The following is an 18,019-nucleotide window of genomic DNA, read 5'->3' as shown; positions in this document are numbered from 1 at the left end:
AACTGCAAATAAATATGCTAACTAAAGCAGAAGTTTGATTTCCTGGCTAGTATATTTACAAACTGGAAAATTGTGAAAAACATCAGCCCACCAATTGTATAGCTCTTTGGCTGTCTTCTTTGGGTTTCAGTGTTCTTCCTGATAAAAGTAATTATTACGTTATTCACATAACGTTGCCAAGCGTTCATACTTCCCACTCCATTTCTGATTATAAATGATTCTACAGCATGAATTGCTTTGTCTTTGATTTAATGTTTCTTAACATTTGAGTGTTTAATCTGTGCTGATTTCACGTTCTCTCTTATTTTTCAGAATGGACTGCTGAAGTATGAAGGTTTTCAGACCTGATAGTATAGCATCACTCTGCCGCTTACTCCTTTATCTTCTTCTAGTTATTTAAATTGGACTTTTAATATCCTACCAGCTGCTCTTCAGACACACATGGTGCATTGTTGCCATTCCCCGGATTGCATTTTTGAAACACAGACTCTTAGTAACCTTCTCCAAACAAAGAGATAACCTCCAGGATCCATATACCAAAAGGGAGTCATCCTGACTGCCCTCTAGCTTTTGCTGGATCTGGATTTGAATTCCACCATGGAGCCTCGCATGGAGTCCTGCTTGGCACAAGTGTTGCAGAAGGATGTGGGGAAACGACTGCAGGTTGGCCAAGAACTTATAGATTATTTCTCAGACAAACAGAAGTCAGCTGACCTTGAGCATGACCAGACCATGTTAGATAAACTTGTGGATGGACTCGCTACCTCTTGGGTGAACTCTAGCAACTACAAGGTAAGCTGCGCTTTAGAAGGCACTCTTGGAGATGGCTGGACTGCCTTGGTGGATCAAAACTGGTCCTTAAAAAAAAGTCCTTTGTGAGCAGTCAGCATGCCTCCTTGGCTTCCAGTAAGACAGAGTTAGACAGATTGTGGCTTTTGGGCATTTCATTGTAGAGCAAGTAGAGTTTTCTTTGATTTTTTTGCTGGAGGTTAAAAAAAAAAATTGTTATCCTTTAGCACTTTGAGAAGAGGCCAAGTGATAAAGAGAAGATCTTGTGCTAGAAAGTTTAAAAGCCTTTGCAACCTTGAAGTTAAAGTGTGTGTTGTGTCTTGCAGCAAATGGATTATGAGAGAAATCCCTTGGTGAGTGGCTCTTCATGAATGACAGGTGTCTTTGTTGATATTCTCAGGGGAATGGAATTGGTCATAGGATGTGGAATATTTCACCTTTAGGTCACTGTTTTGAAGTTGGTCCAGGCATCTGGTCAGGAACAGTGTGGTTTGCCAAGGACTCTTCTGTGACCCATGTGCAGAATCGTCTGGAGGGTCTCCTTCAGGCTTTAGAGACCTTCGTGTGCGCAAGTGGAAGTTGTGAGTTGTGAAGGTTGACCATTTTGTTATTCAAGGACTGAGCTCTCATGAGTAAAAATTAGACTGGATTTGAAGTGCGCAGAGGTGATACGGCGTAGTGGTTAAGTGCTGCGGCAACTACCCAAAAGGTCAGCAGTTCATATCTGCCAGGTGCTCCTTGGAAACTCTATCAGGCAGTTCTACTCCGTCGTATAGGGTCGCTATGAGTTGGAATCGACTCAGCGGCAGTGGGTTTGGTTTTTTGTTTGGTAGAGGTGATACACTCTCCCCCTGGCCGAAAACACACATACTCTTTTCTTAGTATGCCAAGAGGGTGGCCCCTTTGGATCCAGGTTGACATGAAAGGAAGACTGAAGAGTTTCTGTATCTGCTAACAGGTGCTGTAGATACTGTAGAAGAGGTTTGCAGAACCTTTTGTGCATTTTTTCATTGATCCAGTCTCTGAGACTGATTTGGGTTTGGAGACTGATGCTTACAAGAATACTTTGTTTGCTCTAGTAGGGACTCTCTTCTCCAAATGTGTTAAACCGTGGTCTCATCTAAGAGTGAGCAGACTTTATGTTAGTTAAGGGTGTTACCTACTGCCCTAATTTTGCTTACAACTTGGTGATAACATTTATTCTACCTGTCTTTGAAAGCTGAGCTTAAATTCAGTTTCATTCATTTAACAAGTGCTTTTTATGTGCTAGGCATTAGTGCAAGATGGTGGGGGTGCTACAGAGATGAGAGATGACAGTCTGGTTAAGTTTTTGAGGGTTATGAAGTCACCTTGTCTGTTTAAATCACAATTCCACCACTTTTACATATTAGGATGCTTCTGGTAGAGAGTAACCAAAAACCCTGATTTAATTGGTTTAAAAGTTACTATAAAGAAATTTAGTATCTCAGATAAGAAGCCCAGTAGTAGTTAAGGCAACGTCCAGGGAAAAAGAGTGCCTTCTTATGTCTCTTACTTGGGAGGAAACCTTTCTTAGATGCTCCCCACCAGATTTTTTTATACCACATTGGCCAGAATGGCTTTGCATGCCTACTCCACCATCACTGGAAAAATGGAATGCATGTCAGTGATTGGTTTCAACCCTGCTCATGTTAAGAAGAGGTCAAGTTTCTCCTGAATGAAGCATGTGGCCATGTGGAACACTTGAACAATATCAGTTACTGTTAGGAAGGAAGAGGTTTGGAGTGGCACCGGGGTAACATGGATGTTAAATAAGTAATCTACAGGGTCTGCTACAGTGCCTGAGCTTTCTTTTTTTTTTTTAATTTCATAATTATAACTTATTTTATAATAAATTATATAATTATGGAATATAAACTATGATATTTTATAATTATAATTTTATAATTTCTTTGTTGAGAACATACTCAGCAGAACATACACCAATTCAACAATTTCTACATGTATAATTTAGTGACATTGATTACATTTTTCAACTTGTACACATTCCCACCCTTCTTTTCCAAATTGTTCCTCCTCCACTAATGTAAACTCCCTGCACCCTAAGGTTCCTATCTAATCTTTCGAGTTGTTGTCAGTTTGATCCCGTGTAGATAGTTCTTAAAAAAGCGTAATGCTCAAGGCAGACATTTTTTACTAGTTAAGCTAAACTATTGTTTAGTTTTGAGAAGACTTCAGGAGATAGTTTTGGTTTAAGGTTTAACGATTGTCTCAGGACAATAGTTTCAGGAGCCTCCATGGCTTCAGAAAGTCTGGATTCCATGAAAATGTGGAATTCTGTTCTATATTTTCCCCCTTTTGATCAGGATTCTGCTATAGAATCTTTGATTGAAATGTTCAATCATAGTAGCTGGGCACCATCCAGTTCTTCTGGTTTCATGGCAAAGGGGGCAGTTGTTTATGGAGGCAGTTAGCCACACATTCCATCTCTTTCTCCCATACCTGACTCTCTTTCTTTCTCTTTTGCTCCAGGCAAATAGAGACCAATTGTTGTGCCTTGGATGGCTGCTTGCAAGCTTTTAAGACCCCAGGGACTGTGGAACAAACTAGGAGATAGAACAAAACCATTAAACACAATATTAGACTAATTAACTGAGTTGTCCTGCGCAACCATGACCCTAAACCTCCAAACCAAGGAACCAAATCCCATGAGGTGTTTGGTTGCACATAGGCAGCCTCAGCAACTGGTCTTTTTTTTTTCTAAATATATCTATCACACAAGTTTTGCCATTTTGACTTTTCACAGGTGTACAACTTACTGACAGCAATTACATTAGTGGGCTGTGCAGCCCTACCTGTGTGAGCTTTCTTAACCTCTCCAAGCTTCAGTTTCCTCAACCTATAGTGGGGATCATTGAGTTTTTGTGAGCATTAAGTGAGAGAGTGCACATAATTATCATATAGTTGCCATACAGTAAACACGCAAATGTTAGCAGTCTTTATCAAGGCATGGTTCTTGTCTTCAAGGAGCTCATAGTCTGTGGGTGGGAAACTGATAAATATCAAATTGTAACAATACAGTATAGACCAAGCCAGCCCCCTGCTCTTGAGTTGATTCCGACTCCTAGTGACCCTATAGGACAGAGTAGCATTGCCCCATAGGGTTTCCAAGACTGTAAATCTTTACGGAAGCAGACTGCTACATCTTTCTCCTGTGGAGCAGCTGGTGGGTTTGAACCACTGACCTTTTGGTTAGCAGCTGAGCAGTTAACCACTGCGCCACTAGGGCTCCTTATAATACAGGGTAGTGTTTCCAATAATAGAGGTACACAGAATTCTTTGCGAAGACAGAAGAATAAAGTAGTAGAACTGCCTAGAAGAAGCCAGGGTTTTGAAAATTGGGTAGGAGCTTTCCTGGAATAGCATTTGCAGGGTCACAAAGGAGTGAAAGATTAAGACTTGACTCTTCCTGAAGTAGTTCCTAAGCAAAGGCCGCACTGTGTGAAGGAGAGTCAGGAAGACAGGGTTTGTTACTGCACTAAGCCAGGGTGCCCTCTCTCAGCCCCAGCCATGCAGAGCTGACTCAGAGCTCATAAGTTAGATGGACACTTCTCTTTCAGCCCCAGCTACCCAGAGCTAGGTCATAGCTCATGCCTTAGAGGATACCTTCTTTCAAACTGCCAAAGAGAAAGACGCCAGCCCCTGCTGGCTCTCACTGTCTCTGAGGGTGTGTTAATTTGCTGCAACAACTCACAGAATTCATGGAGAGAGTATACCATACTTACATACAGATTTATTACCGCCCGAAAGGGTAAAAACAGAGATGCATAGAGTGGGATCTTTGAGGGGTCACAGGGAAAACTTCCATGTCCCAAAGAGGGGTATGCTACCCTCTCTCGGGCATAGTCACCAACCAGGCAGTCCATTTGAGCCTCCTTGTTCAGGGTTCTTCTTGCCTTCCCCATGTGGCCATGATAGATTATATCATGCTTTGTAAGGCTGTCATTGGGCCCCACGTGGTTTCTTGTGGTCTAGTCAGCCTCCATTCATTACCCTAAGGTGTTAGTACAATTGGAAAGAACTGACAAGAAAGGCCAAATGGCTTTATGCGAGGTGATTCCACCCCTTGAAGCTACTAACTTGCTTGTAACTACTGATGAGTCACTTTACCTGTCTGCAGGGCTGATGTTAGACTAGATTACCTCAGGCTGTAATATATGACTTAATATAGATGGTTTTCTAGTCATGGCCTGTGTCTTGGGGTTCTAATCCTACCCAGTACTAAGTAGTCCCACTTGTTTGTGAGCTCTCCAAGTGTGGTGACAGCCTGCCTTGTTCACACTTGGAGCCCAGAGCCTAGAATGTACTAGGTGCTCCACAGACACTGGTGATATGAGTGAACTCAGGACCTCAGAGACTGCTCAGAAGGTATCGCTGGTTGCTTTATCAAAATCTGGAAACTTTAAACCTTTTAAAAAGTCTCTCCCCCGCTTTTCATAATAGTCTTCTCATTCAGAACCCAGGGTTTTATTTGACGTGTTTTATATAGTGTGGATTGAAGAGGTTAGTTTATTTTAAACAAAAGTTTGAAGGTTGGCTTTATTTTTTTTAAGGTGTAAAACGAATATTAGAATGAGAAATCACAAGTTATAAATTTTGAAAAGCTGAAAAATACCATAAAATCTAGAAAATATTATTTTAATAAACTGTCAGGTGCAGTTAGTGAAACTTTTTTTTTTTAATTGTGTTGAAATATATGTAACATTCGTACCTTACACTGTATCCACATGTCCAGTTCAGTGACACTGCTCATGTTCCCTGTGTTGTGCAGCCATCACTGCTATCCATTTTCAAATTTTTTCATCACCCTTAACAGAAGCTGAGTGCCCCGTAAGCAGTAACTCCCCATTTTCCCCCTTCTGCCCGCCATTGGTAACCATGGATAAACTTTGTTCTCTATGCATTTGCCTCTTCTGGATATTTCGTATAAGTGGAATCATACCATATTTGTCCCTTTGGTATATGGCCTATTTTCTCAGCATGTTTTCAAGGTTTATCCATGTTGAGGCATATATCAGTACTTCATTTCTCTTTATAGCTGAATAATAGCCCATTGTATGTATATACCACATTCTGTCTATCCATTCATTTGTGGACGGAAAGTAGGATTGGTTCCACCTTTTGGCTATTGTAAACAGTGCTGCAGTGGACAGTGGTGTATAAGTATCTGAGTTCCTGCTTTCAGTTCTTTTGTGTATATACCTAGGAGTGGAATTGCTGGGTCATACAGTAGGTCTGTATTTAACTTTTTGAGGAACCGCCATACCGTTTTTCCCAGCCGCTGCATCATTTTACAATCCTCAGCAATGGATGAGGGTTCTAGTTTCTCCATATCCTCACCACACTTGTTATTTTAAGATAGTAGCCACCCTGGTGAGGGTGAAGTAGTACCTCATTGTGCTTATATATGTATTTTTTTGCTTTTAGCAATCAACTTTACTGAGGTAAAGGTAGACTACATACAGTAAAATGCACCCACCTTAATTGTACACTTTGATGAATGTTTGTGAATTATAAAATCACCACCATAATCAAGATACTGAAGATGTGTGTCATTTCCAAAAGGTTCTCTTGTGTGCCATCTCAATTTACCCGGTGCCTACCCCTGGACAACCACTGATTTGTTTTCTCTCATTAGTTGTTGTCAGGTGCTGTCCAGTTAATTCCAACTCACAGTGACCCTATGTACAACAGAACGAAACACTGCCTGGTCCTGTGCCATCCTCACAATTGTTGCTATGTTTGAGCCCATGATTGCAGCCATTGTGTTAGTGCACCTCGTTGGGGGTCGTCGTCTTTTTTGCTAACCCCCTACTTTACCAAACGTGATGTCCTTCTCCAGGGACTTGTCCCTCCTGATAACATGTTCAAAGTACATGAGACGAAGTTTGGCCATCTTTGCTTCTAAGGAGCACCCTGGGCTGTATTTCTTCCAAGACAGATTGCATGGTATATTCAATATTCTTTGCCAACACCATAATTCACATGATTCTGTCACTAGGAACCCTAGTGGCACAGTGGTTAAGCGTTCAGCTGCTAACCGAAAGGTCAGGAGTTTTGAATCCACCAGCTTCTCCTTGTAAACCCTGTGGGGCAGTTGTAGTCTGTCCTGTAGGGTCACTGTAAGTCAGAATGGACTTCAGAGCAGTGGGTTTTAGAGTTTTACATAAGTGGAATCATATAATATGTACTCTTGTATCTGGTGTCTTTTGGCATCGCCAATTTTGGTGTTAATTTACATTTCTCTCACCATTAATGAAGTTGATTATCTCATCCTGTGTTGATTGATGATTTGGATATACTCTTTGGGAAGTGCTTGTTAAAATCTTCTGCCCATTTTTTGATTGGGTTGTCTGTATTTTTCTTATTAATTTGTAGAAGTCCTTTGTATATTCTGGATGTTAGTTCTTTGGTAAAATATCTGTATTGCAGATATTTTTTCCTACTCTGTGACTTGCCATTTCACTCTTCAAACGTGCCTTTTGATAAACAGATGTACTTAATTTTAATGTAGTCCAATTTATCCAGTTTTTTTTTTCTTTATAGTAAGTACTTTGTGCGTCAAGTTTAAGGAATCTTTGCCTAACCCAAGGTTCTGAAGATATTTTTGTATGCTTTTCTTCTGTAAAGTGTCATTCCATTTATATTTAGGTCTCCATCTGGAATTGATTTTTTTCTTTCATTCAATTTTTTTTTTTTTTTTTTGGTGAAAATGTCCACAGCAAAGCATGAACCGATTCAGCGATGTCTGGCTGTGTTAATTCAGTGACAGCGATTACATTTTCCGCGTTGTTCAATCATTCTCACTGTTCCTCTCCAAATTATTCCTCCACCATTAACATAAACTTATTGCCCCCTAGGCTTCTTTTCTAACCTTTCAAGTTGCTGCCACCAATTTGATCCTGTACAGATGATTCTCTAAAAGAGTACAAGGCTCAAGGCAGACATTCTTTACTAATTAAGCTAAACTATTGTTTTTTTTTATTGTTTGGTTTAAAGAAGACTTCAGAAGGTATTTTTGCTTTAAGGTTTAAAGATTATCTCAGGGCAGTAGTTTTGAGGGTTCATCCAGCCTCAGAAATCCAGAAACTCTCGGTTCCATGAGATTTTGGAGTTCTGTTGCACTTTGTGGGTTGATTTTCATTTCCCTAATGGCTAATGATGTTGAGTGTCTTTTCATGTATATATATATTTTTTATTAGCCATTTACATATTTTTTTTTTGAGAAACGTCTGTTCAAGTCCTTTGCCCATTAAAAAAAAGTTATTTTTTTGGTTAAAATATACATAGTGAAGGATACACCATTTCAACAAATTCTACATGTATTCAGTGACATTGTTTATATTCCTCAAGTTGCGTAACCATTTTTGCTATCCTTTTCTAAATTATTTCGTCATCTTTGTCCATTTTTAAATTGAGTTGTTTGTCCTTTTATTGTTGCATTGTGGAAGTTCTTTATATATTTATGTAAGTTATTTGTATTAAACCTTTAATAGACATCTGGTTCCCAGGTATTTTCTCCCATTCCCAATCCTTTGATGCACAAGAGTGTTTAATTTTGATGAAGCCCAACTTATCTATTTTTTTCTTTTGTTGCTTGTGTTTTTGGTATCTAAGAATTTATTGTTGAAAAATAAGTCCCAAAACTTTACTCCTGTGTTTTGTTCTAAAAGTTTTATGGTTTTCATGCTTATATTTAAGCCACTGATCCATTTTGAGTTAATCTTTGTATGTGGTGTGAGGTATTGGTCCAACTTAGTTCTTTTTCATGTGGAGATCCACTTGTCCCAGCACCATTTATTGAAGAGACTATGCTTTCTCATTGTATGGTATCATGGATTGAATTGGGTCCTCCAAAAATATCTGTCAACTTGGCTGGGTCATGATCCCCAGTATTATATGATTGTCTGCCATTTTGTCCTCTGATGTGATTTTCCTGTGTGTTGTAAATCCTATCACTATAATGTAATGAGGTGGATCAGTGGGATTATTTTGATGAGATCTACAAGATTAGATAGTTTCTTAAGTCAATCTCGTTTGAGATATAAAAGAGAAAAGTGAGAGCAGAGAGACATGGGGGCCTCATACCACCAAGAAGGAAGTGCCAGGAGCAGAGCATGTCCTTTGGACCTGAGGTTTCTGCACAGAGAAGCTCCTAGACCACGGGAAGGTTAATGACAAGGACCTTCCTCCAGAGTTGACAGAGGGAAGAAAGCCTTCCCCTGGAGCTGCTGCCCTGAATTTGGATTTCCAGCCTACTTGAGAAAAGATTGAGGTTGTCAAGGATTTCATTTTACCTGGATCCACAATCAACACCCATGGAAGCAGCAGCCAAGAAATAAAAAGACGCATTGCATTGGGCAAATCGGCTGCAAGAGACCTTTAAAGTGTTGAAAAGCAAAGATGTCACCTTGAGGACTAAGGTGCGCCTGACCCAAGCCTAGGTGTTTTCAGTCGCCTCCTGTGCATGCAAAAGCTGGACCGTGAATAAAGATTCTAACAGAGGAAAAATTGACACCTTTGAATTATGGTGGAGAATATTGAATATACCACGGACTGCCAAAAGAATGAACAAATCTGTCTTGAAAGAAGTACATCCAGAATGCCCCTTAGAAGCAAGGATGGTGAGACTATGTCTCACATACTTCGGACATGTTATCAGGAGGGGTCAGTCCCTGGGGAAGGACAGCATGCTTGGTAAACTAGAGGGTCAGCGAAAAAAAGACTTTAAATGAGATGGATTGACACAGTGGCTGCAACAGTGGGCTTAAGCATAGCAACAATTGTGAGGATGGCACAGGACCGGGCAGTGTTTCCTTTGTTGTGCGTAGGGTGGCTATGAGTTGGAACCAACTCAATGGTACCTAACAACAACAACATTTTTTTTTACAGTTAATATTTGGATTAAAATCAAAGTAAGATGTATGTTATTAATTTTTCTCTTAGTATGTTTTGAAATTGGGAAGTTGGAGTGCTCCTACTGTATTAGTCTTTTTCAAGACCCCTTTGTCCATTCAGGGCCCCTTTCAGTTCCATATAAATTTGGACATTGGCTTTTCTACTTCTGCAGAGAAGGTTTTTGGAGTTTGATAGGGGTTGAATTGAAGCTTGGCTTATTGAATTTTTAATAAAAAAAAAATTTTTTTTTAATTGTACTTTAAATGAAGGTTTACAGAGCAAACAAGTTTCTCATTAAACAATTAATACACGTATTGTTTTGTGACATTGGTTACCAATCCCAGGACATGTCAGCAGCCTCCCCTTCTTGACCTTGGGTTTCCTATTACCAGCTTTCCTGTCCCCTCCTACCTTCTTGTCCTTGCCCCTGGGCTAGTGTACTCATTTAGTCTCCTTTTGTTTTATGGGTCTGTCTGATCTTTGGCTGAAGGGTGACTCTCAGGAGTGACTTCAGTACTGAGTTAAAAGGGTGTCCGGGTACCGTATTCTTGGGGTTTCTCCAGTCTCTGTCAGATCAGTAAGTCTGGTCTTTTTTGTGTGTGTGTTAGTTAGAATTTTGTTCTGTGTTTTTCTCCAGCTCTGTCTGGGACCCTGTACTGTGATCCTTGTCAGAGCAAGTCAGTGGTGGCAGCCAGGCACCATCTAGTTGAGCTGGGCTCAGTCTGGTGGAGGCCGTGGTGGATGTGGTCCATTAGTTCTTTGGACTAGTCTTTCCCTTGTGTCTTTGGTTTTCTTCATTCTCCCTTGCTCCCGATGGAGTGGGACCAGTGGAGTATCTTAGACGGCAGTTTACAAGCTTTTAAGATCCCAGATGCTACTCACCAAAGGAGGATGTAGAAAATTTTCTTTATAAACTATGTTACGCCAATTGAGCTAGATGTCCCCAGAGACCATGGTCCCCAGCCCTCAGCCTAGTAACTCAGTCCTTCAGAGAGTTTGGATGTGTCTATGAAGCTTCTGTAACCTTGCTGTGGACAAGTTGTGCTGCCTTCTTGAGTATTGTGTACTCTTTTACCCTTCAACAAAGTTACCATTTATCTATCTTCTGTTAGGTGTTTTTCCCTCCCATCTCTCCCCTCCCTATTAACCATCAAAGATTGCTTCTTTCTGTGTGTAAACCTTTGCATGAGTCTCATACAATATTTGTCCTTTTGTGATTGACTTATTTCACTCAGCAGAATGCCCTCCAGATTCATCCATGTTGTGAGATGCTTTGCAGATTCATCACTGTTCTTTATATTGTTGTGTAGTATTCCATTATGTGTATGTACCATAGTTTGTTTATCCATTCATCTGTCGATGGGCACCAAGGTTGTTTCCATCTTTTTGCTATTGTGAACAATGCTGCAGTGAACATGGGTGCAGATGTGTCTATTTGTGTGACGGCTCTTATTTCTCTAGGATATATTCCTGGGAGTGGGTTTGCTGGATCATACGGTATTTCTATTTCTAGTTTTTTAAGGAAGCAGCGTATCATTTTCCAAAATGATTGTACCGTTTTACATTCCCACCAGCAGTGCATAAGAGTTCCAGTCTCCCCGCAGCCTATCCAACATTTGTTATATTGCTTTTTTGATTTGTGCCAGTAATGTTGGGGTGAGATGGTATCTCGTAGTGATTGAGATTTGCATTTCTCTAATGGCTAGTGATTGGGAGCATTTCCTCAAGTGTCTGTTGGCTGCCTGAAGTCTTCTTTGGTGAAGTGTGTTTGTTTCCTTTGCCCATTTTTTAATTGGATTATTTGTCTTTTTGTTGTAGAGGTGTTGGATTTTCCTGTAGATTTTAGAGATTAGGCCTTTGTTGGATTCGTCATAGCCAAAAATGTTTTCCTAGTCTGCAGGTTCTCTTTTTATTCTTTCAGTGAACTCTTTTGATGAACATAAATGTTTAATTTTTGGAAGACCCCAGTTATCTAGCCTATCTTCTGGTATTTGTGTGTTGTTCGTTACAGTTTGTATCCTGTTAATGCCATATATTAGGGCCTCTAGCATTGACTCGTTTTTTCGTCCATGACCTTTGTAGTTCTTGGTTTTATATTTAGATCTTTGATCCATTTTGAATTAGTTTTTGAATTTTTTAACTTAAGAACTGAAAAGAGAGTAAGTGAAGAAGGGGGAAGTAGTTTTGGCCTTCCAAAACAATTGTACGTGTGTATTGCTATTCCTTTTCTTATCAGGGAGGGTAGATGAATGCGAGCATAGTGTCTTATTTTGTAAAATACTTGGCTGGAGTTTAAATCACTTTACATTTCAGTGTTGCTTAGTATGGTAGGCAAATTTGTATCCGGTATTAATTGCAGTTTAATAGCTATTATTTATTGATTGCTTATATATGCCAAGAAACCCTGGTGGTGTAGTGGTTAAGAGCTACGGCTGCACACCAAAAGGTTGGCAGTTCGAATCTATGAGGCAGTCCTTGGAAACCCTATGAGGCAGTTCTACTCTGTCCTATAGGGTCACTATAAGTTGGAATCGACTCGATGGCAGCAGGCGTGGTTTTTTTTATATGTACCAGATATGTCATTTGTCACATCTCATTTATTTTTTATAGCACCCTTGTAGAGTAGATACCAAACCAAACCTGTTGCCGTTGAGTCGATTCCACCTCATAGCTGCCCTATAACACAGAGTAGAACTGCCCCATAGGGTTCCCAAGGCTGTAAATCTTTATGAAAGCAGATTGCTACAGCCTTTAGTTTGCAGCTGAGTGCTTAACAACTGTGCCACTAGGACTCCTCCCGTACAGTAGATAGTATATCCTAATTTTACATGTGAGATAACTGAGACCCAGGTATATGGTATAATTTCTACTAGTGATTATGGAAATGGAATTTTAATCTAAGTCTCTCTGATTTCCTAGCTTGTGTTTCTTTCACAAGAACAAAAAATAAAACAAAAAAACAACTAAACTTCTCGTCCTTGAGTTGGTTCCGCCTCGTGGTGACCCTACAGGACAGAGTAGAACTGCCCCATAGGATTTCCAGGGAGTGGCTGGTGGATTCAAACTGCCGACCTTTTGGTTAGCAGCCGAGCTTTTCACCACTGCACCACAGCAAACAATTTGTTAAAGGCCAGATATAAATAATTTAGGCTTTGGGGGCCATGTGATCTTTCCGTAAACCATTCAAGTAGTTCAGGCTGTTGTAGAGCAAAAGCAGCCATGTAAATGAATGGGCATGGCTTTCTTCCAGAAAAACTTCATTAGGGAAACAGATGAGAGCTGTTTGGCTCATGGAGTGCAGTTTGTCAACCCCTGCCCTAGAACACTGAGCACTTACCATGTACCACTTGGGTAAAACACTTTTTCTTTATACTGGGAGCCATTAGTGGTTCATCTGAGAGAAGAATAAAGCTTATAATTTTAATATAATTTGGGAATAAAGGGAGCATTAATTTAGATTAAGTGGAACACACGTTGTTTTTGGCCTATTTTATATGATATTTCAGAAAACCTTGCTTTTTTGGCTTTCTCACCAGACTGATCGTAAGATCAATTTGCATTCTGTTAGCCTACCACTAATCATTTACAGTGAGCTGGCCATAGGTTTTCTTTGGTGTAGTACAAGTTATCTTGGGGATTGAGTAATTGGCTGTTTAAATAATGCCCTCATACATCCAGAACACAACCAGGGCCACACCATTGGAGTGCTGGCCAACCTAGAAGGACTTAAGTATTTATTAAGTAGTCCACGGAGCCCTGGTGGCATAGTGGTTAAGAGCTCCACTGCCAACCAAAAGGTCAGCTATTCAAATCTACCAGCTGCTCCTTGGAAACCCTCTGGGGCAGTCCTGCCCTATCCTAAGGATCACTATGAGCTGGAAACAACTCGATGGCAACCAGTAGTCCATTGGGTGGTACACATGAATAACATGGCTGGCTGCTAACTGAAAGATTGCAGGTTCTAGTCCACCTAGAGAGAAGTGCCTTAGAAGAAAGGCTTTGTGATCTACTTTCGAAACATTAGCCATTGAAAACCCTATGGAGGAGCACAGTCCTACCCTGACACACATGAGTGGCCATAGCTGGCATTGACTTGATGGCCACTGTTTTTTAAAGTAGTCTACATTGTCACTGTGACCATGGCGGACATGGAAGGAGACACGAGCCTCCTCGTATTCATGAGACTTCTTTCTAGATTATGTGGACATCAAAAATAAAAGTAACAGCCAAACTTTTTGAATATGGCTGTTCTCATTGATCTGGGCTACTCTTCCATTTTTCCTTGGTTAAAACTTGAGGAAAGGGAAAGAAAGTGGAATAGATTCCTGCATGTACCTCCAGCCACCTGTTTTCCTCTGGTCTTTAGATAAGAACAGTGAAAGGTAAGAGTGATTAGACCTGAAGAGGCTGCCTGGCCTGTGGCAGCTGGAGGGAATTGAGGGGGAGTCATCCCTTGCAGCTTCCCAAATAGTAAAATAAGAGAGGACCTCACATGGCCTCAACAGTGTGAGCACGTGTACAGTTTGCGGGCACAAAGCACCCTAGTGTGACAGGTCCCCAGTCCCTTATCTACAATTCCAAAATGCAAATGCTCTGAAAACCTGGCTTTTCATTGTAATTTACTTGTCAACAAAAGCAGACTTGATCTCTAGTGAACTGACTTGAGGCTATTTATAATCTTTATTTACCTGCTTAGGGCATGTTTCTCTGCAATAATATTGATATGTTTGATTCTGTTTAAGGGCTTAAAGTGTATATAGTTGTGTACCGTTTCACCTCCCTAAGACCTGAAAAATCCTGTATTTCAAAACACATCTGGCCTCAAGAGTTTTGGATAAGTAATGTGAATCTGTACTTAATATTACAGAATAATAGTGATAGCCCATGTTTATGTTATTGTGCTAAATATAGACATACCTTGGAGATATTGCAGGCTTGGTTCCAGACCACCTCACTAGAGCAAATATTGCAGTGAAGCGAGTTGCACAATTTTTTTGGTTTCCCGGTGCATATAAAAGTTATGTTTACACTATGCTAAGTGTACGATAGCTATTATGTCTAATAAAACAATGCACATACCTTAATTAAAAAATACCTTATTGCTAAAAAATGCTAACCATCGTCTGAGCCTTCACTGAGTTGTAATCTTTTTCCTAGTGGATGGTCTTGTCTCAGTGTTGATGGCTGGTGACTGATCAGAGTGTTGGTTGCTGAAGGTTGGGGCGGATATGGCAATTTCTTAAAATAAGGCAATGAAGTTTACCACATCCATTGACTCTTCATTTCACAAGAGGTTTCTTTGTAGCATGCAATGCTGTCTGATAGCATTTTACTCGCAGTAGAACTTCTTTCAAAATTGGAGCCAGTCTTCTCAAACCATGTTGCTGCTTTATGAACTAAGTTCATGTAATCTTGTAAATCCTTTGTTGTTATTTCAACGATGTTTGTAGCATCTTTACCTGGAGTAAATTTCATCTCAAGAAACTACCTTCTTTGGTCATCGTAAGAAGCAACTCCTCATCCGTTAAAGTTTTGTCATGAGATCACAGCAATTCAGTCACATCTTCAGGCTCCACTTGTAATTCTAGTTCTCTTGCCATTTCCACTACATCTGCAGCTACTTCCTCCACTGAATCCTTGAACCCCTCAAAGTCACCCATAAGGGTTGGAATCAAACTCCTGTAAAGGTTGGTGTTGTAACCTCCTCCCATGAATCATGAATGTTCTGCATGGCATCTAGAATAGCGAATCCTTTCCAGAGGGTTTTCAATTTACTTTGCTCAGATCCATCAGAGGCAGCTATAGCCTTACAGAATATATTTCTTAAGTAAGAAGACTTTAAAGTCAAAACAACCATGGGCTGCAGAGTGGATGTTTTGTTAGCAGGCGTGAAAACAACGTTAATCTTCTTGTACATCTCCATCAGAGCTCTTGGGTGACCAGGTGCATCGTCAGTGAGCAGTAACATTTTTAAAGGCATCTTTTTTTCTGAGTGGTAGGTCTCAACAGTGGGCTGAAAGTGTTCAGTACACCATGTTGTAAACAGATGTCTTGTCGTTCAGGCTCTGTTACTCCATTTATAGAGCACAGGCACGGTGGATTCTTAAGGGCCCTGGGATTCTTGGAATGGTAAACGGGCCTTGGGTTCAACTTAAAGTCACCGAGCGCGTTAGCCGCTAACAAGAGTGTCCGCCTGTCCTTTGAAGCCAGGCACTGACTCCTCCTCTCTAGTTAGGGAAGTCTTTCCTAGGTGGCGTCCTCTTCCGGGACGAGGCTGTTCCATCCGCACGGAAAACCTGTTGTGCGGTGTCGCCCTTCATCAGTCCTCTGAGCTGGATCCTCTGGGTAACTCGCTGCAGCTTCTCACTCCACGCTTGCTGTCTCCCCCTGTGCCTGTCTGTTACAGAGGCGGCTACTTCCCTGAACCGCACGAGCCAGCCTCTGCTAACTTCAGATTTGTCTGCAGGGCCTTCCTTAGATGAAGTTCTGGTTTAAGGGGATGTTGCGGCAGGTTTGATCTTCTATCCAGACCACTAAAACTTTCCCCATATCAGCGATAAGGCTGTTTTGCTTTCGCATCGTGTGTGTGTTCACTGGAGTAGCATTTTTAATTTCCTTGAAAAACTTTTCCCTTGCATTCACAACTTGGCTGTTTGGTGCAAGAGGCTTGCTTTTGACCTGTCTCAGCTTTCGACATGCTTTCTTAGCTAAACTTAATCATTTCTAGCTTTTGATTTAAAGTGAGAGACAGAGCGACTCTTTCACTTGAGCATGTAGAGGACACTGTAGACTAATTAATTGGCCCAATACTGTCATGTCTCTAGGGATAGGGAGGCGCAAGGAGAGGGAGAGAGCCGGGGAAATGGCTGGTCGGCGGAACAGTCAGAGCACACACACTGTTTAAGTTCACCGTCTCTCATATGGGCATGCTTCGTGGTGCCCCCAAACAGTTACGATAGTAACATTAAAAATCACTGATCACAGGCCACCATAACAAATATAATCATAACAAAAAGCTTGAAATACTGTGAGCATTACCAAAATGTGACACAGAGACGCGAAATGAGCGCATGCTGTTGGAAAAATGGCACAGATAAACTTGGTCAGTGCAGGGTTGCCACACGCCTTCCGTCTGTAAAAGACACAGTATCTGCGAAGCCCAGTAGAGCAAAGTGCAGTAAAATGAGGTGTGCATGTATTAGTTTCCCTGGTGGTGTAGTGGTTAGCCTCCCAGAAAGGCTGGCAGTTCGAATCCACCGGCTGCACCTTGGAAACCCTATGGGGCAGTTCTGCTCTGTCTTATAGGGTTGCTATGAGTTGGAATTGGCTCCATGGCAGTGAGGTTTTTTTTTTTTAATTTTTATCAAAATATCAATATTTATATGAATAGAATGGCGATGTTTCCATTTTTAAAATATGTGAAGTCTGAATCACTTATATACTGATGTATCTCCAGAGAGCTGCCTGCTGCTTTAACATCTGAAGTATGCACTCACCATGTGCCTTTCCAGTTGACAACCATTCCTGGGTCTTGTGTTGTTATAACTAAGGAAATGGGAATTCATCTAATGAAGCTGAGCCTCTTCATTTGATTATCACTAGTATTTCTCTGAAAGCCACTTTGGGCCCTTGACTGCTGCTGTTCTTGTGTGTTGTCAAGTTGTTTCTGACTCATAGAAACCCTATAGGACAGAGTAGAAGTGCCCCATCGGGTCCTAGGCTATAATCTCTACGGGAACAGATCACCAGGTCTTTTCCCCCACAAGCTGCTGGTCGGTTCAAACCACTGACCCAGTTATTGGCTGAACACTTAACCGTTGGCCACCGTTGCTGCTTCTTGACTACTGTAGAAATCCCAAATGGAGATTTCTTAAATTAGGAGGACAGGAGAGATGTTGAGGGAATTAAGAGGAGGATATGGTAGAGGGGGAAACCCTGGTGGTGTAGTGGTTAAGTGCTATGGCTGCTAACCAAAGGGTCCGCAGTTCGAACCCACCAGGTGCTCCTTGGAAACTCTATGGGGCAGTTCTACTCTGTCCTGTAGGGTCACTATGAGTCGGAATTGACTCGATGGCACTGGGTTTGGTTTTAGTTTGGTTATGGTAGAGGGATTAGGGAAGGGAAAGCTCCAAGCTTAACTTCCGGCTCCCCCCCTCGATCTGGGCCACTTTGTTTTCCCAGAGGCTGGATTCTCTACACTCTCTCTTTTCCCTTCAGGCCCAGATCAGTTCTCTCATCAGGGCCAGGCTTTTCCTTCCCTTCCACCAGTTGCCCTGGAGTTGATTCTGATGCA

General features: G+C 41.2%; 1 protein-coding gene across 1 annotated transcript in view; it reads left to right on the top strand.

Annotated features, from left to right (window-relative positions):
• The window catches only part of CLASP1 (cytoplasmic linker associated protein 1), a 373,393-nt gene that overhangs the window by 42,662 nt on the left and 312,712 nt on the right, over positions 1-18,019 (top strand). The window contains exon 2 of the mRNA XM_049889062.1: positions 313-792. Coding sequence (XP_049745019.1) covers positions 598-792 — 195 coding nt within the window. The 5' untranslated portion in view covers positions 313-597. The remainder of the gene's footprint in view (positions 1-312; positions 793-18,019) is intronic.

Source organism: Elephas maximus, chromosome 6 (assembly GCF_024166365.1).
Source record: "Elephas maximus indicus isolate mEleMax1 chromosome 6, mEleMax1 primary haplotype, whole genome shotgun sequence".
NCBI lineage: Eukaryota > Metazoa > Chordata > Mammalia > Proboscidea > Elephantidae > Elephas > Elephas maximus.
Note: the sequence above shows the minus strand (reverse complement) of the source record. Positions and strands in the feature narration are given on the sequence as shown.